The sequence below is a fragment of the Zootermopsis nevadensis genome, unplaced genomic scaffold (assembly GCF_977971745.1).
Source record: "Zootermopsis nevadensis isolate Lab colony 2312 unplaced genomic scaffold, Znev_1.0 Znev_ptg000028l, whole genome shotgun sequence".
Lineage (NCBI taxonomy): Eukaryota > Metazoa > Arthropoda > Insecta > Blattodea > Termopsidae > Zootermopsis > Zootermopsis nevadensis.
In genome coordinates, this window is record NW_028259160.1 from 16341089 (window position 1) to 16367837 (window position 26749).

The 26749-nt window shown below is 40.3% G+C and overlaps 1 protein-coding gene across 4 annotated transcripts in view; it reads right to left on the minus strand.

Annotated features, from left to right (window-relative positions):
- Positions 1–26749, minus strand: part of LOC110826712 (pseudouridylate synthase RPUSD2) — a 210933-nt gene that overhangs the window by 168654 nt on the left and 15530 nt on the right. The window contains exon 1 of one of the 4 annotated variants that reach the window (XM_087357758.1): positions 21228–21721. The exons of 2 other annotated variants lie outside the window; for them this stretch is intronic. In XM_087357758.1, coding sequence (XP_087213884.1) covers positions 21228–21503 — 276 coding nt within the window. In that variant the 5' untranslated portion in view covers positions 21504–21721. Of the gene's footprint in view, positions 1–21227; positions 21722–26749 lie in introns of those variants that run through there. One more of the 4 variants, XM_022057609.2, reaches the window with a different exon arrangement.

The following is a 26749-nucleotide window of genomic DNA, read 5'->3' on the forward strand; positions in this document are numbered from 1 at the left end:
CTTCTGTGTGTGAATGGAGTAATTGTTGGGATGCCACGGAGGAAAACTCCGTGTTGCCTAGACCACGGCCTTGCCCAACACAAGTTATAAATTCGGGCACCGCCGGGAATCGAACCCGAGACCCCAGGATTACAAGGCCAGCGTTCTAACCGCTAGACTATTTTATTATTTAGTGTTCTGTCTGACGACAGGTCCATATGAACAGGATCATTCCATCCTTTTCTCGGACTGGGACCTGTCCATATACGTTCTTGGCAGATGATCCAGAAGTGGTTTGCCATTGCCTTCTTCTGTGTGTGAATGGAGTAATTGTTGGGATGCCACGGAGGAAAACTCCGTGTTGCCTAGACCACGGCCTTGCCCAACACAAGTTATAAATTCGGGCACGGCCGGGAATCGAACCCGAGACCCCAGGACTACAAGGCCAGCGTTCTGACCGCTAGACCACCGTGACTCTGTAACATAAATATTTGATGGTAACAATTTTAAACAAGGCGAACGTGAAAAAATGTGTTCAACTGGTCCAAACGTTATAAAAGGATTCACACGCATGAAGAACACGTCACACACGTTAATGCCATAAGCATATATTTACGTATAAAAATAAATAAATTTGTGTAAACTAATGGCAGGAACATCGCAGTGACGGTGCGGGAACAACAACTCAACGCGATGATGCTGTTCTACAAATTAGCAAATAATAACGCAGCCACGAGAACGCTTGGGCGGTGAGCAGGTACGGCTGAGAGGATTAAAGCAACCGCGGTGACAAGCCGGCATATAAAGTGAACTAATAAACGTACTTTTGTTTCAAATATAAATTCCTCTTTTATTGTACCAAAAAAAAAATATTGTGGAAGAGAGTGGCTTCACTGCTCCTTTCGTTGGCAGACAGACGTAACATCTCAGCAATTATACGCTGAAAACTTACTGTAGGCTTACAGGCAAATCAAATGCGATGCGTTATACTTGGAGTTAGGTTCCACCTCTGCACTGCGTACATTAGGATAATAATCCTACCCCCTTTCATTATAACAGATATCAAACACGAGACTGCGTATGCAGTGTTACAGATACCCCAATGAACGGGTGTGTTTTCAAAAAAGCTCGGTCTCGATCCCACTAGTAAATAATTATTATTTATTTAGTGTTCTGTCTGACGACAGGTCCATATGAACAGTATCCTTCCATCCTTTTCTCGGACTGGGACCTGTTCATATACGTTCTTGGCAGATGATCCAGAAGTGGTTTGCCATTGCCTTCTTCTGTGTGTGAATGGAGTAATTGGTGGGATGCCACGGAGAAACCGGGGAAGCCCCCGGAGGAAAACTCCGTGTTGCCTAGACCACGGCCTTGCCCAACACAAGTTATAAATTCGGGCACCGCCGGGAATCGAATCCGAGACCCCAGGATTACAAGGCCAGCGTTCTAACCGCTAGACCACCGTGGCGGTGTTAGTCAATAATATGGAAACAAAAATCAGTCAGCATAATGGCAAACAACGTTTGATGGCTTTGTTTAACAACGCCTTCTGTCTCAACTCCTGCTATGGCAGTGTAGAATGAGACGTTACTGCAAGATGTTAAAAGAAGTGACCGCAGCCTACTTCATGTTACTACAGAGTGTCCCAAAAAAGATTTAAGTAAATATCCTGTGAATTAAATTAAGATATTTTAATAAACTAAACCATTACGTAAGTCAGCACTGGCACTTAGTGTGTTAGCGAATCTAGTGCAGGTGTTCAAAATGGCCACAGTTAGCTTCGCAGCACAGTTGACAGCGATGAGACACCCCGTATAACAACATTTTCGCGAATTAAGTGATAAAACAAAGATCATGACTGTCTTGTGGGGCACTGTGCTCTATAAACTGGTCAGGGCTGGCACTGGTGATAGAAACAGTAACCATCTCTGAAACGTCGGTAAACCTCTACAAGTCCAGAACGACAGTCATCATCATTACTACAGCCCAGAGGACCTAAAATTGCAAAACGACAAATAATAACCAAGACACTTGACCTCCAGGTCAGCAACCGAACCCTGGACCTTCCACACAACTGCAACGTTTGATACGTACTTCCCTCACATACGATCGAGCCCTGTAACAGCTCGCGCACACGTACACACTCGCATGATTGCTCGTTATCTAGCGCTAAAGTGCTGCTGTGGAAGTCCATGTTTTTCTACTGAAGGTTGTTTACATTTCATGAACTTTCAAGTCACGAGGTTTTCATAAAACATTTCCCAGCTCCCAGGACACTGAATTTATGTCTTGACATTATCAGCAAAAGAAAGGGTCAAACAATCTGAGGTCTGACAACCGAAAGTTCAGCGAATTTATTAACGTTACTAGAGAGCAGGCTAGAAAAAATAAATTCAGTCCACTAAAACAAAAAAGGTGGGGGGGGGGGTAATCAATGTCTGCTGTGAAAAATGCGTAATATCCGCCAGATTCAAAATCCCAGAAAAATTCTCTAAGGGAAGAAAGAGAAATTGCCCATAATATCAGGGCAAGGTTCTACAGTTATAACTGACAGCCCAGCGATTAACAACACACTGCAGAATTTTTTTTAAAACTGACAGTGACTAAGCTGGCCAGAAAAATCCCACCTTATTTGAAACGCGAAGGGTCATTATCATTCTGACAAGGACACTTGACAATCTTCTTAGTTCAATACAGATTCCTTCTTCACACTACGTAAGTCATATATCCATTTTAATATTATATCTCATGCTGGCATCTTCACTTTTCGGGACAATTCCAAATATTTTCCTGAAGACTTCGCTGTTCTCTCTTCACTTGAAGCATGCAAAGGGAGAGAAGGCTTACATATTGGGTCTACCTAAGAAAACTGTGGATCGTAAAAGGCAGAATTAACCACTGCAATGCTGAGATTTTTTTTTAAAAAAGCATAAAGTCTCAAGATAAATGAGAAACCCCTACACACGACATAATCCTTCTTGCGAAATTAATAATCGCTGAGCTAGTCAAGTCCTCTATACATGATTAAGGTTCGTTGCCATGATCACGAAAACCCACCACAGGTCACTATCCTGATCTAGATAAATCCAATCCACACTCTCGCACCCTACTTATTTAAAATCCTCCCATCTACGTCTAGATCTTCACAAATGTCCTCTTCTCTTCAGATTTTCATACTAAAATTTAATGTGTAATTTTCACATCCTTCACACTCGGCTCAATCCTTGCCCGTCCCATTCAGCTTCGTCCGATCAACGAGATACATCGGTTATAGCACTAAAAATGTTACGTGTTAACACTGACATTATTACGAGCTCGTGTTACGTAATGCAGAGTCAAGTTCAACCAACAACTTTCACTGCTGCAAGCTGTCGGCTGACTTCAAGTACTGACCCACATGCACACGAACTGTCGTATCGCTCAGAGTAAATCGTGTTAATGAAGCAATACTTAGAACGAGAAATTTCTTAAGAAACCGATTACGATGTCAGGCACACGACAAGTTTTCCCTGCGCTAAATAACTGCGCCATAAAGACATAAAAACATGGCGGCTCTGTGGATATCACGCTTGCTTTGTATTCGGGAGAACCCTGGTACGTATCTCGGCTCAGAGATTGAGGAGTCTCGTGGTTTTCTTCACACCTTCAGGAAAATTCTAGGACAGTATTTAGGTTACCGATGTTTCCATCCATATAATTTAAAAGCCATTATTTATCAATCATTCATCGTGCTTTAACATATAAATCAGTGGTATTCAAGCTGTGGTACGCGTACCCCCGGTGGTACGCGAAGAAATCTTAGGGGGTACGTGAAATTTAAAAAAAAATATTATTTTATGATAAACACTGAATAATCAGTAATGTAATTTTTTTAATTTATTTCAGATGTAGATTATATACTATGTATAACTTGAATCATACACCAACAACTTTGGGGGTACAAAGTTGAAGAGAAATTATATCTGGGGGTACGCGAACAAAAAAGGTTGAATACCACTGCCATAAATAAATAAAGCATTGGGAATTAGAGGTATAAATCCAAAAAATTCTTAAAAATCGGTGCTGGATGCAGATGAGTGGCCAGTTTCAACAGTAATGAAACACATCGATGTCAAAAAGTATACACGTAACAAAAAATAAAACATTTAAAATCTTACGCAGGCTAAGGGAAATTGGAAAATTTATAAAATGATGGCAATGCAAACACTCCTGGAAGTGAACGTCAGTTTAGGAAAGAACACAAATTCTAACAAACTTCAATCAGAATAAATTTAATTTGCAGATGTCAACAGATGCACGTAACGGCCGAGATAAAATTAAAAGCGAAAATTACTGAACAAAATAAATATGAGTTAAACGTAAATTCTTTGCCTTTCAGATACCAGTAAAGATAACTGACAGAAGCAGGCTCACAAAACTTCATTCCTGTAAAACCAGAGGGATATTAAGATACAGGGAGACCATTCAAGACACGCCTACGGAGTGTGATCATTGAATTCGGGGGGGGGACAAAGAACTTGAAGACAAAGCTCGTCTAAGTAACATAACCGTTGCTCAAAGAAAACACAACGTCTCCATGACAACGACCAACAGGTTAATGCTGTTTAGGTAAATGTATCTGTTTACTCTGATAACCACGTGAAACACATAAATACATCACATATACAAAACACAGAGCTCCTGGTTGTTAAATCAGGCGGTACATAGAGCAAACACAGGCAAACATCCCGTGTATCAGATACAAGAACTTTGTAAATTGAAAGTGTTCTACACAAATGGAGTCGTATCACCAAAACATTCCATTATACCACTCAGCGTCACGCACGAGGCATGTCCCTTAGAAATATTGCCCTTTCTTATCTGGATTTAATTTATGCTTCAGAACAATAGTAAAGAAGTGTCATACCATTTCGGAACGCCAGATAACAACCCGTTCACTCTGAGCAAAAGAAATTCTACATCACCATGGAAATGCATAAACAAAGAAAGTCCTTCAAATAAAACGATATGGAAAGGTTTGCGGGACCATCCACGTGGCAAATGCCTTTTCTGTACACGCCAATAACCTCGTAAATTTAATTAATTGTCAAGAGATGATTAGAAGCCTCACAGATGAAAGGATGCTTGTGTCTGCTTCAAGACAAGCAAAACGCTTATTAAATAAATTGAAAACCCGGAATTTGGTTTACATTAATCAATCAAGAAGCCTGCTGAATCCGGGCAAAGTACAAATTAGGATACACTGAGAACCGTATGAAATAAGCCGCCTCGATTTTCTGAAAATCTTTGTTAAGTCATCTCTCACTTATAACTTTTATTTGCATCGTATTATCCTGTGGGAAGACTGGGAAGGAAACACAAGGAAACTTAACACATGTCTTGGATATTGGAACTACGATTATGTAAGAATTGAAGCTTTAATGAATTCTTCTTGGTCTACCAGCCTTGTTAAGGTGGTTTAAAGGCGAAAACACCGACGTTTAAAGAACCATCTTCGTCCTAAGGGTACTTCAATACCCTTAGGACGAGCACGATGATATTTTTTCATTCAACCTCCTGACACGGCTGGTACTATTTATTCCACAGTATCATTCTGTCTCTGTAATAAATAAAAGTAAATATTAAAGACTTTCCCTGCTCAGTATAACGAGCACACGCCTTAACGATGGTAAAAGTAGCCATGATGTTAACACACACGCACAGACAATTACGTAACGGCACTGTAATTCTCACACCTCGCGACTTACTCATATGAAATATCAGTGTTACAAAATAAAAATATTAATAAGTACAATTTTTGATTATCTTCGTGAAGTTTGTTTGTTAAAATTTAACGTATTTCTTGTCTTTAAACCGTCTGTTCAAGCTATCAAAGGCATCATTCATGCAATTTTGAAATAATTTAATTTATGTACATGAAATAATAAAACTAGTTATCATCTTGTACTGACAACAAAAAACTTTTGTTAATCTGAGCACGGGGTACAACGATAAAACAATTGAAAAAGTACAAAACAACTAGATTTCTTCTCCTCACAAATTGATGATAACTTAAAATGGAAAACGCATATTGAATATATTGCGCCTAAACTTAATTCATGACGTTTTCCTATGAGGACATTAGCGCCAATCATGAAAACAATAAAATTTAAAATTAGTCTGCTTTGCTTAATTCCATTCCATCATGTCATATGGAATAATATTCTGGGGAAATTCAATAGACAAAAAAAAGATTAAATGTAAAATGAAAATCATTAGAATAATGACAGGCTTCAAAAGGAGAATGTCTTACAAGGAATTAATATTTTTCTCCCACAGGTCGGCAAATTCTTATTTTCATTACGATCATTTGTTATGTACTACATGGAAATAATAAGAAACAAACTAGATGTGTACAATATAAATACAAGATGAAGGCATGACCTTCAATTGTCAAATCCTAACTCCAGTAAATATCAAAAATTAGTTTACTCGATACAAGTAAATCTCAGTATGATAATAATTTATACTTTCTTTAGCCCGCATTCAAAATTCAGAGTTAAACCGAAGCTTAAGGGTCACCTACCGCTCAAATAATTATAACAAACACTCCAAAGAACCGAAATCCAACACACACACAAAACCTGTCTTCAGCAAAGCAATCCTTCAGCTGCCTCTGACGTCATCGCTGATGAACGAAACCGGAAATTAATCTCATATCGATAATCTTAAACTACGTCATCGAGATACTAGCTCCCTCTACCAACCCCCCCCCCCCCCCCACATCGATTATGCCACCTATCGATTAAACTATTAAGTTATAACCTCCATTTATTCATGTTTTACCATCGCTTACATTTTATACAGGTCGATGGTCGAGAAGTCTTCACCGTGCGTCTACTAGAAGGAGGCGTCCATTCGGCCTCGTTTGTTTATATCTTGATTGTAGTGCCCTTTTTTTGAATTTTAATTGTAATACCTGCATACGAAGTCACGAGCTAAATACGGTTTGAAGATGCAAAACTTTCTTCATAAATTATAAGAATTTTTTTAGTGATCACGAAATAACTGCATTAAGAAACTGATTTCAGATTATTTAACAATGCTGTTCCAAATACATTACTCACACAACATAAAATGTGACTGGAAGATATCAGAAAGGCGACGACAATGTGCTAGGCACTGTCCTTTATAGGAGAGCCTGAGGAAATACCGATAAATAAGTCAAGGCAGCCCGGGTGAGATTCAAACCGCGTACCTCCGAGACGCGGCCACTATACACAACTGACAGACACCCTTTATCAAACAAGACAGCATGGTCTCAGGAACAGGGTAATCAGCCCCTATGTTGGTTTTACAGTCTATTATTTGTAGTCTATGTAAGCTGAGGTAGCAACCGTCTAATTAGACTGCGTCTACTGTACAACTCTAATTTCGTCCATTCTCCACAAGGGACGCATCTCATTCGTAAGGAGAATAGAGAATTAATTAATATACCGTGACAACACATGCCACTGTCCCTACAAAAGCAGGAAGACTGTCACTAGACGATGTGTAAGTATTTTATGTACTGTCTGTACCACACATCACTCCGCGTGTTTCATATTAATTTCCTTACGGTTTATTTGAGGACGCTGCCAGTAGTTCAGATAACAAATTAATGATTTGGAAAGATATGGAAGTTAGCGGTCGTGGCCGAATTTAAGATACTGTCCAGACATTTGGCCGGAGGGCTGTCAGAAACAATGTAAAAACTCGGTCAAGATATCCGGTCTCGGGCACGACATTTGAACCCAAAAATTTCCAAACAGTTTTTGTCAGAAATGATAACCACTGGGTACATTTCGCATTCCAATAATCACTTTTCAGATTTCAATATAAAACTTCGTGCTAAGATCCGAACCAACGGGATGTGATGAAAATATTCAAATTAATTTCATACAAATCAGACTGTAAGGGTGAGGACTGGATTAATGTGACTCGGGAAAGGGTTGAAGCGAGATCTGAGGTTCCCATCACCCTGATGATGGAAGCAGTAACCTCCTCTGAAACGTCGGTCGACATCTACCAGACTGGAAGCTGTGTGACGCCTCTAAAAGCAGCCATCTTCACGGTAATGTAACATTAGATCCCGTAAAAGACGAGTACCCTCAACGGATGGACAACTATAAGCTTAATTATAAATCTAGGATCTCACAAATCATTCAGATTGCTAGCTGATTAGTTTAAAGAATTCGAAGCCATAAAAAAAAGCATTTGTAAAACTCTGAGTACACCAGACGAACACGTTTCGAAGGTAAAATCTGTTTCCTTTCAGCGCGATTGGCAACGTAAAATGGTATAAAGGTCACGGAAAACTGTAAGAAAGGAACCCACTCACAGAGTACGCGCTAAATGAAGCGAATGGAACACATGAAGATAAACACAGCAGTTAGACATCTGTGATAATGCGAGTGAGATAATGCCGATGAGCAGGACGTGGCGTAGTGTTCGTATAAGTTACCACGTATTACTGATCCTGAAGTTCATCTACATAACATCTGAAACTCAGATGTCAAATTAATTACAACGCGTCCTACAAAAGATCACGTGGTTAATTCTATTCCGAAAAATATTCGCTGCTTATTCTGACATCCATTCACAACACATTCTGCACAAAATTCGGGTTACTGAACATTAAATCCTGTGGTACAAATAGTTACCAATGTGCTTCAAATAGTTTCAAACTGAAGGAAATTTATCAGCAAACTTACGTTCGTTCCGGTCGACGAAAAAAAAATTAGTACGTCTGTAATCGGTAAAAGCTACTGAAGTGCATTTGTAGATGGCGGGACAGTAAAACGGGGGAAGGAGAATAGCTTTAATGCCAGACAGACGCAAAGCGCGTGCGACTGTAAACTGGACGTCCGAACCTTGGAGTTAGTATCCCCGGGAAAAAAGATTCCTGCTAATGGCGTCTTTGCTTCCCACAAAACACATGTCACGTGGTGTCCCTTAATCCAATAAGCATTAACGAGTGCTTAATATAAGGCTGATATTTCTGTAGTTCCCTGGAGTCCAATGTCTGTATAACTGAACTTTATCGTGCTCTGGGTTGTTAGGCAACGTAGTCTGATAGAAACTGTCCGACGTTTCAGAGATGCTTACTGCTCCCATTCTCACCCCAAAGAAACATTTTTATAATGGAGTTGTATACATGGGATTGAACGACACTGAATAATTCAATTCAATTTATTTATTTAGTGTTCTGTATGACGACAGGTCCATATGAACAGGATCCTTCCATCCTTTTCTCGGACTGGGACCTGTTCATATACGTTCTTGGCAGATGATCCAGAAGTGGTTTGCCATTGCCTTCTTCTGTGTGTGAATGGAGTAATTGTTGGGATGCCACGGAGGAAAACTCCGTGTTGCCTAGACCACGGCCTTGCCCAACACAAGTTATAAATTCGGGCACCGCCGGGAATCGAACCCGAGACCCCCAGGATTACAAGGCCAGCGATCTAACCGCTAGACTATTTTATTATTTAGTGTTCTGTCTGACGACAGGTCCATATGAACAGGATCCTTCCATCCTTTTCTCGGACTGGGACCTGTTCATATACGTTCTTGGCAGATGATCCAGAAGTGGTTTGCCATTGCCTTCTTCTGTGTGTGAATGGAGTAATTGTTGGGATGCCACGGAGGAAAACTCCGTGTTGCCTAGACCACGGCCTTGCCCAACACAAGTTATAAATTCGGGCACCGCCGGGAATCGAACCCGAGACCCCCAGGATTACAAGGCCAGCGATCTAACCGCTAGACCACCGTGGCGGTAATAATGAAATAATAATGAAAAATAATACATAAAACATAACAGGAATACTTTAAAATATAACATTAATTATTTCTTTCCTTTCATCGGGGGACGTTTCTCGAACATCTTACAAGCTAGCCACTGTTAGGGTAAGTCCGCCATACTGTGAAACTGAATTTTCTTACACACACTTCAGAATTGAGTTTTCTGCAGTGGCAGGTACACCAGTAACACGAGTGTAGCAAAACGACTGTCTACCTTGCTTGTACAGGGGGAAGGACACGCGGTGCGCGCCGGGTGGCAGGCAAGAAGACTGTAATGTAAACCATGTAACGAGGGAAGCTCATGTTAATTCAGCGGGCGCCGAGTAGGTACAGTTGCTTCGAGCTCAGAATTTCCATTACTTGTTAAACAAAGCAAGAGAGAGCTCTAGCAGAAAGGAATGGTCTATATAATCTTGAGGTCGATTATAACCCCAACTTGAAACACAGCAACTTTGTAATTGGTTCTATTTGTTGGAAACGCATTCCCCAGATACCAAAACTGATCATCCTCCTGCTAAGTCCAAGCAAAGACAGCTTCAACGAAATATAAGTGGAAAAGCGCATTTCAAATATGACTGTCTCTGTTTACCAAACACGAGACTTCAGTACGTTTTCAGGTTCTCGTGGCAGTGAGTCCGAATATGGCTGTCTTCTGGGTTGTCGCGACGTGTAGTCTTGAAGAAGCTTACTAATGTTTCAGGAGACTTGAGGTTCTCCCAAGACGGTGAATATGTCGATGTCGGTCTTTTGGGATGTAAAGTCGTGTGTCCCTGAAGATGGAGGCAGTAAGTTTAGTCGAAACATCCACATCTGACTACAAGTTTACACGGCGTTATAACCCAAAAGGCCAACAACTACGTGTTTCCTTCTTTTAAAATACTTTTTTGTGGTTTCAAACATCTGCATTTAATGAATCTGGTGCGAAATACTCAAAATGAGATACAATCGGTTACTGAAACCTAATGCTAAGCTAAATATACCGATAATTCCCACACAGAACATTCTATTTCTGGAACACGTCATCGAGAGTATAAATCTGCAACATACCTCAGCATCCCTGAGACCATGCCGATTCTATCTCACAAGTTCAGACCGACGAATTAATACAATGGAATTAAACAGGTGCATCATTTCCTACCAAGCAAAGACCCAAAAACAGACCCACATTTGAAGCTGTCTTGTGGCATAAAACAACATATCTCGTACATTTCTGTACGTCCTCAAATCCGTAATGAGAGACCGCAAACATCAAGTTACACAAAGTGTTTCAAATGTGATGATTCCGAAGTTATAATCTAGCAGCTGTGCTCGTGTTGACTTATTTATAAAGGAACAAACTTTCCCACAAAGACCGCGAGAGACAAAGCGAATCCTCTTACATAAATAAGAAGGAAAACAGTTACCATGGCAACAACGAAATGCTCTCTACGAAACCGCAAAACCAGCTGAAGTTGTGCACAAACTCCAAAACGGATTTTAGTCGTTTACGAAATTAATAAAACCTAACTTACAGCAGAGTCCGAGCACGCAAATGCTTGTCTGATAAATTCTCTGTTCAGAACGGTATGAAAAGAGCACAAACACGCTTCGATTTTAAAAATTCCATTACGATAACAAAAGAAATGTTGTTCGTGGTTTTTCTAATCCCCCCCAAGCAAATTCAAAGCCAGCTTAAGCCAAAATCGCTACCTTCCATATCCTTTCCAATTCAATATTCATTAATCAACCTACATATATTCTGAGTTATTAAAACTTAATTAAATAAACCACAAATAACACATAATAAAATACGTAATTTTACTGCTCGCAGACGTAATATGGTCGAGATTTGAGGTTCTCACGGCTGCGAGAATGAAGGTGGTTTTGTCTTCTGTGTCTTTGGCGCAGTGTATTCTGGTAAAAGCTTAGCGACATTTCAGTGCGATCGCCCTGATGATGGAAGCAGCAAGGACCTCCGAAATGTTGGTAAACTTCTGCCAGACTACACGGCGCCGTGAAAATTTAAAATCCACACAACGTGGGTACCGATAACTTAAATCGACTCATTGAAAAGAAACGAAGTCCTCAACGCCGATTTCTCGTCGGCACGCAGAGTTCCTCACAACGCGGCAACGGAACCCGACCGAATGTCAACAGAGTATTGACGGAACTCCGATCAGAATGACAGAGCGGAAAAGCAGTCGTACCAAACTACTGCAGCTGACAGGTCACGGTTTCGAGAACACTTGTCGATCGCGTGGAACATATTCAGAATAAATCATCTCTGATTGGTTACGCTCTTAACTGTACTTTCACATCAGTTAGATGCGGGGAGGTTACCAGATAGCAGGCAACACCAGGCCGTCAGATGACCGCCCTGAACAACCATAGACAGTACTGGTAAAGATAATATTAAAATGAATATTAAATAAACTGGGTGTGAGGTATGGGTTGAATTCCAAGAAAGTAGGATCAGACGGTCGAAACAACAAGAGAAAATCGAGATATTAGAAATTGATACAGCAGCGTGGTCGGAAAACCTCTACAGAAGACACCACTTGCACAGCACGCGTGTAGGTGGGGGATAATATTAAGACAGATGTCAAAGAAATAATATCTGAGGACGAGGGCCGGTTTCTGATGGCTCAGGAACTTCTCGACAAAGACCTGCACTAAATACACAACCAGTTAGTTAGTTTGTGTGTTTCTCAGTCAGTCATTCAGGGCGTAGATGGTTTGTTACTTAAACAGTGCTCAAGACATTATAAATAGTATAAGATAATGAAAGTATAAATAATCACTTAGTTGAAACAACATTTTCGTATCATTTAGAGCGACGAACTAGGATTAGCTGTACTGATAACAGTCTCATTCACCTCCCCCTGAAGATGGAGGCAGTATGATTCTCCGAAACGCTAGTATCTACCTACAAATCTCGGAAGACCAACATCAACATGAAGAAATATAACTGATAACTCTTGCGCGCTTCGTCTAAGACAGTGGTCACGTACAGAACACAAGCCAGAATGTCTCTGTGTTACTCGTCCTAACAATAAGGCGATGTTCTTGATGATTTATTGCCCACAATGAGCTCACGGCCAAAACTCTAGAAACAATAAGTTAGTGATCTAACAAAGTCAGAAGTTACTATCAGCTATTATACGCCTAACTTAACGCACACACAAACTTCGCCCACCAATCTCCTTTCCAAGAACCAATATTCTGGCCCTGCGTTGAATTCCTGGAAAACCGGGTGTAATCAGATAAAACGGGATGCTTGAACGCATCACACAAAGTACGACTTTCTTGTGGACGAGAGTGCACAAAACAAGGAATGATAAATCAAAAAATGTATATAATTAATCAAGGAATTATTGTTGCAATAATCAGAACAGGGGTTTTAAATGACTTGAAGAAACAAACGTATCAAGGTTTTATTTCAACACTCCTTCAAACATTTAACAGGCAAACACAGTTTCCACAACAATTACATCCTTGAATATTTACTGAATGCGGTAAGATAAAGCAAGACAAAATGCAATTTTTTAAAAAAAAAAATTCGTTGTAGTATTTGGATTTGAGCTCGGTCGGCATAAATCTAACCTTTATTACAGTTCTCGCCATTCGCGTCTCAAAGAAGCTGTTTTATGTAACGTTATCTTTCAGTACTGCCGTCATTTTTTACACAGTCGACACTCCCCCCCCCCCCCCCAAAAAAAAAAATGAAGCACAAACAGGCGTAATTGTATACGCAATTTGTTCCTTCCTGGTCCTTGGTTGCTTGCGTCTTTATAATCTATTTTGTTTACAACGATTCTGCGATAAAAACATGAACACGATCGTAAATAAATAACTAGAAAATTGTACCTCTGGGCATACGATGATGAAAGCATACAAACCCACTGATATGAATACATCAGTAGTTAAAGAAAAACATTTACAGGCAGCAAACAGTTGTGCTATCGTCTTCATTAACAGTGGCACAGATCATAATAGGCCTTGAGGCATGACCGGAAATCGTATCAAACGAATATTTGATTGAAACAAACCTTTGATCCCTTTCAACCAAACTTCTGCGTTCCTATATAATATTTACAACTGGATTTCAAAGAATTGCATCCTGCCTAAAATATTCACTAGAGGCGATAAACTCCAGCGGCAACTGCTATGAATCTGTTCTCTAGATCAGTGGTATTCGACCTTTTTTGTTCGCGTACACCCAGATATAATTTCTCTTCAACTTTGTAACCCCAAAGTTGTTGGTGTATAATTCAAGTCATGCATAGTATATAATCTACGTCTAAAATAAATTAAATAAATTACATTACTGATTATTCAGTGTTTATCATTAAATATTTGTTTTTAAATTTCACGTACCCCCAGGGGTACGCATACCCCAGGTTGAAAACCACTGCTCTACAGCAGGCCTAAGTCTACAACATCACCCAGCTCTAGGCAGCCTCTGGTACAATATATTCAGAAATATATACATATATATATATATATATATATATATATATATATATATATATGTGTGTGTGTGTGTGTGTGTGTGTGTGTGTGTGTGTGAACTAAAACTGGGGCACTCAAAAGTTGGAAAATATTCCATAGAAATATTGATCATTTCAAGCCAAAGCTCGCAAAGCAATTAAGAATTCAACCCGTACCGCAAAGAAAACAACACGTCATAATTACAAAGTTAAACTGGTTAATGCTGTTCAAGGAAATGATCGCTGTTTACAGTGAAACATATTCAAACTTCATGGTAAACCTATTAAAGTTATACCAAGTTACTAACACCAACACGTCCACACCGCTCACTTCTTTAAACGATATTAGTAAGGCAGATGGCATTACTTTCGCTTAAGCAACCTTTCGGTATATTTGATTTCTACTCGTTACATAACATCCTGAATAACCTACTTCACCGCTCGCAGGTCCAATAATGTTGTCACCGGTCACCACTTCAACTTGATCAAACCAGCAATACCTCCTATTCACACAACCCGCACGAGATACATACCATACAAGTTGCAGCAACAGGAAGCCTTTGAAAACATGAATATAATTCCAACTAATTAGCTTGACCTCAAAACAAGTTTCCCCAAATACAAACAGATGTTTTCTGTGCATGAATCCTCAACAAGCCTGCATCTGTAAACGATCCCATACTGGCTACTTATAAATGAAACGTAAATATTACATTTGATATCAACACACTAAAGCAGATAATTTTTGTTAAACATGTTTCTTAATGCACATTCAATAGCCAGACTACTTATTAAGTCCCCACTGAGCACAATCATATTTTATGAACATGTTACATTTGCATTTCATCATCTTTTATACACACAGCGCCTTTTCATACTAGCCTTTTTTTGGGACAAATATTAATTAATTAATATTTTGTCCCTAAGGATACCTGGCGCAACAGACGAGACTCAAACCGGTAACCTCCCCACATACAAAGCAGAAGTCCTGACCAGCATATGGCGACGATCGCTCAAAATGTATTTTTGATGCACGATGTTTCCGGGTATAAGTGGCTTCGTTCAGCGCGGTATTGTAGCAGTGTTCATCTGGATATCAAGATACGGTATCCACACACAGACTTCGTATTACAAATATCTCTCCTGTGAATTGAGCCTACGAACGAACGCAGCCAAGCGAATCCGTAATTTGAATCTGGCCTAAACGTATGAATAATAATAGCTTTGTGCACTGATTGGCTGTGTCAGTCACAATACACTAATGGGACACACATCCTTGTCAGTACATGCATGCCTCTATTAGCAAACATCACAAACAAATTTGTATTGACATAAGTGGAAGCCATACACGCGTACAATGAAACATCCCGTCCCGTGTCAAAGCAGACAACGCACCAGAATCTGTTCATACAGGAAATAATATTAAAAAATACGTAAAGAAAAAGAGAGATGACGAAGGAAAATAATAAATAAGTAGACGAAAAACGAAACTGAATCATAAGCACAATGAATAATGAGGCAGATTTTCTAAATGTTCGTGTCGCTACATAGAAATAAAAGTTACTTCATAGCTTTAAAAATCAGTACAAAAAAAAAATTCTCGCACAGCGTAACATGGCTGATTACCACTCCTGTCTCTTATTCCAAAAAGTCTCGTCTTCGAGTCTCGAAGGACCACGAGAAAAGGCTTTCCTGCGCCAGGTATCCGTGGATTTCAAGAGTCGGTCCAAAAAAGTATAAAGCCCATAAAATTGACCATGATCGATTTTTTCTATTCATAATCCTATTCGATGCACACGGACCAAATCTAACGAATTGCCCTAACCCCCACGACCGTCTTATTCCATAACCTAACCATTCCCATTCATCGTTTCCTTGTCTGTCTCACTGCACGCGTCGGGATCTGCTCCTGTCTCCTCCAGAACGTCCAGACGAGCGGGAATGCGTCACTGTCGGTGGCTACAGGAGGCATGACATTCTGATGATGGAGGCAAAAAGGACCTCTGAAACGTCGGCGAGCTTCTACCAGATTACACGGCGTTACAACCCAGAAGACAAGCCATCTTCATACTCACCACCGCGAAAACCTCAAATCTTACATTTTACTACCCGTTAGTCATAAAAACCGCCATGGTGGTCTAGCGGTCAGAACGCTGGCCTTGTAATCCTGGGGTCTCGGGTTCGATTCCCGGCGGTGCCCGAATTTATAACTTGTGTTGGGCAAGACCGTGGTCTAGGCAACACGGAGTTTTCCTCCGTGGCATCCCAACAATTACTCCATTCACACACAGAAGAAGGCAATGGCAAACCACTTCTGGATCATCTGCCAAGAACGTATATGAACAGGTCCCAGTCCGAGAAAAGGATGGAAGGATCCTGTTCATATGGACCTGTCGTCAGACAGAACACTAAATATTAAAAAAAAATCATAAAAAATAATTTGAACTTCGCGGTGATTATGAACGTCTTGGAAAGGGGGGTTATGGATCTTATCTAAAATATATAGAATTTAAGTCTGCTTAATGTAGCGTTTTAACAAACTGACAAATTTCTAGTCACACGTTTATCGTGATCGGATTTCTAGGTACATCCGCACTATCGAGGTCAAAGCATTTCTTCCGAGTAACAAATATTCTGAGAATTTATAGACTGTTATTTCCACCGTAGTTACCTTTTAATTGTTGCACACACACACACACACATGTTTACAAAGTTTTACTGAGCATTCACAGTACGAATTATGGCCCATAAAACCCGTAACACGCAATATTGTGCCATAATCCTCTCAGAGACGTACCCTTTACACCGGGGGTAGACAATTATCTTTATTGTGGGGCCCCAAGGGGGGTATTTCCAAGTGGCCACTGACCTGAGAGTCTAACGAGTAAAACCACTGTACTGTAATTTAAAAATATCTGAATAGTTATTAACTGAAGATGACTGTATTCTGACTTTAGCGCAATGTACTCCGTTAGATGTTTACCGCAGTTTCATGGGTACTTGCTGCATTCACCGTCGGGGTGATGGAAGAAACGTAGTAAACTTCATACCTGCCGCCGCGAGAACCTCAAGTCCAACAAATTATATTATTTATAATTTGTGAGATTCCATATTTTCAAGACGACCAGTATAAAAAATGGCTGTATTCAGGAATAGGGCAGCGAGAAAAGAGTGGTCTTTATTTATAATTTATTCGCACACGATATCGTAAGCTCCAACTGGAGTTCTCAGCTACAGAGGCAGGCGTTAAATCCACCTGTAAGTGCAGGGGATCCACCTGGCTCCTCTTTCCGAAGTTTTGGATACTTCATTCCCGGGCCCAAAGCAAAGCGCTATTGATCCATCCATCCCTTGCCAGCCCTATTCCTCCTGTCGATATCCCGTAACTGCACATGATAGGCAACACGGCATGGTGACATTCGTTACACGTGTGTGGAATATATTAACCGTTCGAAACCTAATGGTACCTCTCTGTCCCACCAGCTTCAAAAATCAGTAACTCTTGAATTCTGTATTTGTGTGTTTCGCATGATTCTCGCTGTAAACAGCGTTAATCAGTTGATCTTTGTAACGGTGAAATGTGGTGTTTTCTTCGCGGTACGGACTGAATTCTTAACCACTAGACGAGCTTCAGCTGTGTACAGGACTCGAAGTAAATCAGAGCTTAAACAGAGTTAACCAGTTGACCTTTGTAATGGTGAAGTGACATGTTTTCTTCGCGGTACGGGCTGAATTATTTAATATTTAGACAGGACTCGAAGTAAATCAGAGCTTAAACAGCGTTAACCAGTTGATCCTCGTAATGGTGAAGTGTTGTGATTTCTTCGCGGTACGGGCTGGATTCTTAACTATAAGGAAGACGAACTTTGACTTAGGTTATATATGCAGCCTGTTACACCGAAAAATTACATTTCCGATAAAATCTCGATTCTTATTTAACAGAATATTTTAATAATTAATAGTTCAAACCCCGTCACGTTCGTCCTGAAAACTAGTAAGAACACCAAACTCCTGGACCGACTAACTTCGTCCAAAAATATTTTGCGAATATAGAAGCTATGTCAATTCTAGTTTTTTACAAGGCCACTTCTAGGTTGGTAACCCTTCTTAAATCCATTTACAGCTCTGTAGAGGTCTCTAACAAAAATTTTGTATATGAAATATCTCGCTAGTTTCACATTTTACGTCATTCAGCGTATATTCCACTATCCCAATAAAAACAAACAACCCGTAAAACGCAGTTATTTTCTATGCAATATCCTCTGGATTAATACCACTAATGCACCAATCCATGTAACGCCGAAGAACGACTTGATGCGATAGAAGGAAAAATGGCTCAGGAACATTGCTCCTTATTGTGGTAGGTCTCCATGGAGGTTTATAACAAGAAACAAAGGTATAAAACATACAAAGAGCCAGTACTGACATTTATATTGTGTGTGTAAGATAAACATGAGGGGGAGCCTGAGATTTACTACCAACAGCTGTTCAACTGTGGCATTGCTCACCATAAGAATGAAAATGGTTCAAGTCTTTAATTTATTTATAATGTGTACATTACACATGTAGGTCAGATCAACAAGGATACATGAGTAGATTACATGCAACAGAAATAAGCCTTCCACAGAATATAATTCTTTCGCGTGATTAGTTTAATTTACAGCGCAAATTACTTGTTTTGTGCGTTTCTATGACAACTTACGTTGATTACAAAAAGATGACATCACTTCATCGGAATCGGATGTCACCAAATCAATTAGAATTATATACCCAAGTCACGGAATGGAATTTTAGTTAATCTTGCATTCCTTTCTTAGGGAAGAAATTTTTTTAAAAAAATGTTTCCGGTATGATACTGTCCATGTGTGTACATATACCTCTTCAACTTTTAAATTTACCGATTTTACCAAAATTTGGAAACCCACACATTTTAATTCCGTATGTCCGGTAATGATGATGATGGCAGACGCACGAACTTGAGGTAAGAGAGATAATAGGTCTTAAATAAAGTTGCATCGTTTACGACAATTGCAGAACATGGCGACGAGCGAATTTTTTAATTTATCTTTCACCATGACTACGATAACTAATGGATGAGTGGATTTATTCTGATTTGAAGACAATTCGATCGTATGGCTGTGTGTGTGTGTGTGTGGGGGGGGGGCCAAAATTAGAAACCAAGATGTCAGACACGATATGAACCAAAATACAGCTTGATCAAACACAGGAAACGTGTAGAGGATATCAGGATTGAATTCTGGACTTCGGGAAACAAAATTCAAGGCGGTAAAACAAGTACCCGGAAAACATGAGGAAACAACTAGGTGTAGATTAGTTGATAATATTAAAGCGGATCTTAAACAGAGGGTGCGTATTGTACTCAACTATGACGGGCTGTTGTGAACACGGTAATGAACCTATGAAAATTCCTTTATAGCTCAAAAAGTCTACAAATTCCGAGGCTTTTCTGCAAAACCGAAAGCTCATTACCGTGTTCACAAAAGCCCGCCATCGGTCTCTGTCCTGGGCGAGACGACTGTAGTTCAGTCGCCCGACATCCTTAAACTCCACTTTAATATTGCCCTCCCATCTACACCCAGGTCTTTCAAGTTGGTCATTTCCCTCCAGATTTACCAAACAACATTCTGCAAGCATTTCTTATCTGTCCAACGCGCGCTACATGTCCCGCCCATAACATTCTTCTTGCTTTATTGTCCTAATACATGCTGAAGAGTATAAGTTGTGGATCTCGTCATTACGCAGTTTTCTCCAGAATTCTGTCACTTCATCTACCTTAGATCTAAATATTCTTCCCAGCACCCTGTTCTCATACACCCTCAATTTGTAAGGCAGGATCCACGTCAATATAAAACAACAGAAAAGGTCTTTGTACGTATTTCGTTGCTCGCGTTTTTTAAATCGGAAACAGAAATATGCAAAACTCTGGTGAATGGAAGCACGTATTCCCAGACATGGGAACATTTTCGAAGGATTTATTCAGAAAATATGATTTCCCTGCGTTCTGACAGCACGAACACGTACGTTGTTATCTATCAAACATAGGTTTACAACCGGCGGCCCGCCTCCAGAGCACATTCTGCCGTGATTCCGCGTCGATGGCATTAGAAAGACACGAAAATTAACGTGGCCAGAATCTGGCAGTAATTATCGCTGTGGGCAACTTCTCAGGTTAATCAAGAAGGAACCAGCGTCAAGTATCTCACGAACAGAGCATCTTATTAAAGGTATTTTAAGAGAAATCCGCAAATCTGTTCACATTAGTTGGCGTTATTTGGTATCATTCTCAATACAACTCCATGATATTTCAACAAAGCTTAAAACCTTCCCTGCTGTCTACGTGCCGATACTCGGCCCCAGGTGTGGGAAACCTTGTAAACCTATATTATAGGCCAGCCACCAACCTCAAGCTCTGTCCACACGTACAAAACACTGCTGAATACGTGTTAACAACAAAACACGATCTGCGGGGAAAACCTTTCCAGAACAAGTTACTGGAAAAAAAAAAGTTTTCCATCGCAGTCCGTCACAATGAAAGGGAAGTTGAAACAATTGTTTCCGGCAATGTTAAGCCTTGTTCACACCCAAATAACATCGCTGAAAAACATTGTTGTCAATACTTTCTTAACAACTGAAGGCACCATCGTCTAGACCCGAAACTGAAAGTTGGTAACAGTCGCTTCTTTCAACTTTCACTTTAAGTGCGGACGTACATGTTTGTAACATGTTACAACAACAATGCTAACAAAAAATCGATACAACAATTACTTCAACAATGTTACTGGTCGGCTCTTACGACATTTTCACCGATTTTCTTTGAGAAATCGTGAGTTTGCCCAGTAAATTAACGTAAAAACACAGCCCAAGAGCCGACGTCCCTCCTGATGGCATACATCGTGTTACTTCGTGAAACAAAGCAATGTCAGCTGACGTGCCTACCTTACGCGGACGAGCTGTTGCAGGCAATGAAGAATTCGCCTGTGTGACCGCGACGAAGGTCCGAAGGGCAGCCATCGAGGGGGGGAGTGCTAATACTCCGGCGGGAACATGAACGGTAGCGGGGTGAGGATGCTGATGATGATGATGATGATGAGGGTGTAGGGGCTGAGGTATACCAGGATGATGATGGTGGGGGGCTGCAGCTGGATGTAAGGGCACTGCTACCATCTTCTGCATCGGAACTCCCCACGGCAGAATCCAAGGATGGTGCTGCATGTTGGTTCTTCAGCCATCCAATACTTGACAATTTTAACAGCGACTTCGGCTCTTGCCCTGTATGCGTTAACACCGGACACCGGATTGATAGCGTTCACCACGCCCCGTGACAACCTCTCGACAGCAGGAGCTACTGCCGTACTACGAAGAATCCATACCTCAACGCTAGCTCGGCCAGACTGAGGCACACACAGGAGTAAGCATGGGAGCCTTGTACCGCAGCGCGCAGACTCCACACTCGCCACTCCCCTTGGCGAAATTTCGACAATAGGCCTCTTATCAATTTCAGGACACTGCGCTGACCATGCTACTATACATTTTCACATCACACACGAGCGAATTTCTTTTAATTAACGCCGTCAAACACTGCAGCGCCAATGCTTTGTGCCGAACGCCACACAGAGCTGTCAAAACTACCTCTCGCTCTTACCAATTTGGAGCCGAAGCTCGTCTAAATAATATATAAGAATTCAGTCCGTACCGCGAAGAAAACACTACACTTCACCATTACAAAGATCAATTCGTTAACGGTGTTTAAGCTCTGATTTAATCGAGTCCTGTACGTAAATATCACTAGTAAGCCTAAGCTCGTCTAAATAATATTTAAGAATTCAGCCCGTACCGCGAAGAAAACACTACACTTCACCATTACAAAGATCAATTCGTTAACGGTGTTTAAGCTCTGATTTAATCGAGTCCTGTACGTAAATATCACTAGTAAGCCAAAGCTCGTATAAATAATATTTAAGAATTCAGCCCGTACCGCGAAGAAAACACTACACTTCACCATTACAAGGATGAACTGGTTAACGCTGTTTACGGAAATGATCGCTGTTTACACTGAGAATCATACGAAACACATAAACACAAAATGAAGACCTACAGACTTTTGAAGCAGGTGGTACATATAGTTACCACTAAGCTTTAAATTCTTAAGAGTATCCTTCACCTCTCAGCTACTGTTTCCCTTTTCTCTCCCTGTAATTGACGTATTGAATAACATTTCTGTTATTTTTTAGTACCGCGTCAAATGTTACACGCCACATTGCAGGTTCTCGAACCGACGAGTATGAAGATGGCTACTGCTCCGTGTCATGTGATAGAAAATAATCGACGTTTCAGAAGCGCTTTTCCATTCTCCTTTCAATTTCCTTCCAGGCTCGTATTCCTGGACCTGACGGGGTCGGGAATGTGTAGAGACATCAGACCAGCAGTGACCTCTGGTTACGGACGGACAGTCATTACTCCACTGTCCATACACGACATCTTACTGCTCTTGAGCGACCGCACGACATTAACATTTCAGTGAGGTTCAATGGGTCTTCCTTTCCGCGTTTTCATTATTAACATGTTCAAAGCCAGGCTTCAACGCAGAGCACAGGGACAGTAACTTAAATCAGGCCACGACCGCTTCCTTCCACATCTTTTCCAATTCGATTTCATCCTCTCATTTGATGTTGCATGGTCTGAGCTACTGAAGAAACTATTAAGTACATAACTCAACGTAGGGCACCCTGTATAGAACGTTACCATACACAGACCGATCACTACACGCATGCGCGTAGGTGGTTACAGTGCAACATATTTCCCCCCTATCTTTGTTCCTTTTGTCTATTTGTTTAAATCTTATCAGTCTAATCACAATAAAATTCCTACTAAATATTAAAATATTACTATAATTAACATTTAAATATTTAAAATATATTAAATGATGTTCTCTATCGAAATGTTCGATTTACATTAGATCATCACTTTTTCACACGACATGTTTCAGTTTTAAAAGAACCATCTTCAGGTGTATAAAATTATATAAACTTAAATATAATTTCTTAAATGCAACTTTTAGTCAGATGTTCATCAGATTTCAAATGATATTTTCTTCCAGATTTTCAAACATATTTTGTTGAATCTGATGTTGGCTTTGCATTTTAATAATTTACGTTTTATGTTTATATATTGATAAACGCATTTAGTTTGACAGCTATTCAGGAGATGATAAAGTTGCGTCATATTGTGATAAATATATATTTGTTTAAATCTTATCAGTCTAATCACAATAAAATTCCTATTAAATATTAAAATATTACTATAATTAACATTTAAATATTTAAAATATATTAAATGATGTTCTCTATCGAAATGTTCGATTTACATTAGATCATCACTTTTTTACACGACATGTTTCAGTTCTAAAAGAACCATCTTCAGGTGTATAAAATTATATAAACTTAAATATAATTTCTTAAATGCAACTTTTAGTCAGATGTTTATCAGATTTCCTATCTTTGTTCCTTTTGTCGTGTCTTCGTTCTGTTTGTTTTCATCCAACTTTCCCCCTATCTTTCGGTAGCTTTCTTCATTTATTCTTACTCTGTTTTGTCGTCCTTTAGGTACGTTCTTCTTGCTTTCGTTACGTATTTCTTTGTAATCTCTCTTCCTTCCTACCTTACGTTTGCTTTCTATTTATTTCCTTGTCCCTAGTATTTCCCCTTCTTCACTTTTCTTCTTTCGCGATGTATTCTCTTTCATTTTTCCCTGTTCTTTCGTCTTAATCTCTTCCCTCGACGTCGAGTGGTTGCAATAAAAGTGCATTATATCTCAGTGACCTGTATTCCGACTAGTACAGTACAGGAGGCGTGAAATGTAAGTTTTCTAAATCATTATAATACAACAGGCAAATCGAATGGCATTACTCTTGAGAAGGCGCGGGACCTCATTTCAATACGATCACGAAAGAGAGCACAGATATGATCCCGCTCTTTGTAAAGTAAACTGCTCTGACACGTGACATAAGACGAGCTCGTACGTCGTCAGAATGTACATCGCCTTCTAAGAGAGAAATGTCAGACAAAGTAAGAGAAAGTCTTTATTCTTGTCATCCTCCACCTTCTATTCCTTCTTCTTATTTTCTCCGTCATATTCTCCTCCAGCTCCTCGTTATTGCTTTCTTTAATTCCTACTCTTCCGTATGAAGAAGTCTGTCCTCTCCGACATTTGTCTTCAGAGACTAACCAAGACCTCTCACAAAATGACAGTCACTGCTCTTCGAACACGCGACTAGACCGACCGATTTATCGACTAATTCCGGCATTTGTAAGTCACTCGGTGCCAGACGAGACCGATTAATGATACATGCAGCGGTGTTCTACTTCAAGGAACTGCCCCGTTGTGTTTCCGGAGTCTGACATCAACCCGACCTAGTTTCAAACCCTGCACGACCTGGATACAAGGACATTGCATCAAGGGTCCGTCCAGAAACTGGAGTAATAAAACTTCCGATTAGGTTGTTCAGACGCGGTAAGGTACATTAGCGGAGAATTACTGGGGAATCAGCAAAGTCTCAATTCCTGTTCCCTCCACTTCAACGCAAACAGCCTCTCTCAGAGACCGCGTTAACTCGTCCATTTGGCGCATTACTGTACGGACGAAACTTTCTTCGCGCCATTCCGACCGGAAAGTTCTCCTCCATCAGCAGTGGACTCTGACTTACTGTTCGACACGGTCAGAGACTTCCTTCCTCAACCTTCCAGTCATCAACCGCATTTCGCCAGCCTCTGTGGTTAAGGGTCTTGAACCTTAATTGGCCAGAAATAAGATTTCGCACTACAGCAATAGCCAGCAAATGTTTCCTACTCTACTTTAACGCCCTAATAAGAGTGTGAGTGAGTTGGCCTACTTTCGTTAATACTACACACATTTCTAAAAAATCCCCTTTGAGACTGATTACAAAGACAGATCTAGTGTAAACTTCCCGTCAAGAATGACGGGATCAAAAGTTGTCTTAACATCCCATAGGACACAAATCCCTTCCAGCAACAACATGGCAACAATTATGACACCCGCACATCATAAATATGATACCACTTTGTCTAAAATTCCTTAACAGCGTCAAGATAATATTAAAAGGACCGCGATGTGGATTGCATTTAAGAGCCTCGGGGAAAATGCAGGATTTGAAGTTCTCAAGGCGGTGAGTACGAAGATCAATGTCTTCTGGGTTGTAACGTGGTAGAACGTGACTGACGTTTCGGAGGTACGCGCTGTCTCCATCATCAGCGCGATCGGACTCGGGATAAGTTTCAAGGACAAGGCAAGCTCACCAGTTCGTTACAGTAAGTACAAAAGCTAAACAAAGCCATATCCGTAACAGAGAAAAATGCGTATGACAAAAATGCGACGCACAACTGAATATGCAGATTATTAAATTAGCGATGTCACTCTTTTTTACTTAATCAAGAACACGTTCATTTCCTCTTGCCAACTGTTCGCGTGTCCCCTTCGGATTTTAACCATTTACAAAAATAGCAGGTATGTCCTCACAGCACGAACACAGTACACCTTCAGCTACTAAAGGTGCACACAACCGTAGAATTGTGAAATATTTTCATGTGAATGAACGCTTTCCCTTTCCAGAACAGCTACGAATTCGCCTGTCACTGACCCAGTTATTATGATTAGTAGACGTCGTTTTCGCTGGTTCACTTCACAATGTTTCGGTTCTGTTAAAAAGAGTTTACTCAGCAACTATAAGAAAGAAACACAGTCTACGTCTAGAAAATAAGTCAGTGGTGTACCAAATTAAACCCTAAAGCCGAAGCTTGTCCAAATAACATTTAAGAAATCAGTCCGTACCTCAAAGAAAACACGACGCCTCACCATTACAAAGATCAACTGGTTAACGCTGTTAAAGGAGATAATCGCTGTTTACAGTGAGAATCATACAAGACACATACATGTAAAACGCAGTGTTACTAACTGTTAAAGCAGGTGGTGCCTATAGTTACCACTGGATGTTAAAGTGTTACGACGGTGATGCATACGCAAAATTCAAGCATTCAATCTACGTGTGTCGCAAGATATAAGTAAACACGTGTTTATGCAACACGTAAGTTTATACGCCTCAGGATAGACCAGTTGGGTCGAAACATGTAGCAGAACAGGGTGAGATATCTATGTCAGCGCTTACTACCAGCTGAATGCTGACAAACCGGTCAGTAAATTTCTAACAAAAAAAAATAAAATTACCATCTTGATTCACGTTCCATAATTACTAGATTCTACGACTATATCAACCCTGGGTTATCCTGAATGACATTAACATTTTCAAGGTCATTTTGATTCCAATTATACACTTATTTGGGCGGAACTGTGGGTATCTGATTGACCATTCTCATGTAAGTTTGAGGTCACGAACAGGTCAGCGTCATGTCAAGGTCACTACAATATCACTCCGATGGTTTTCCGAA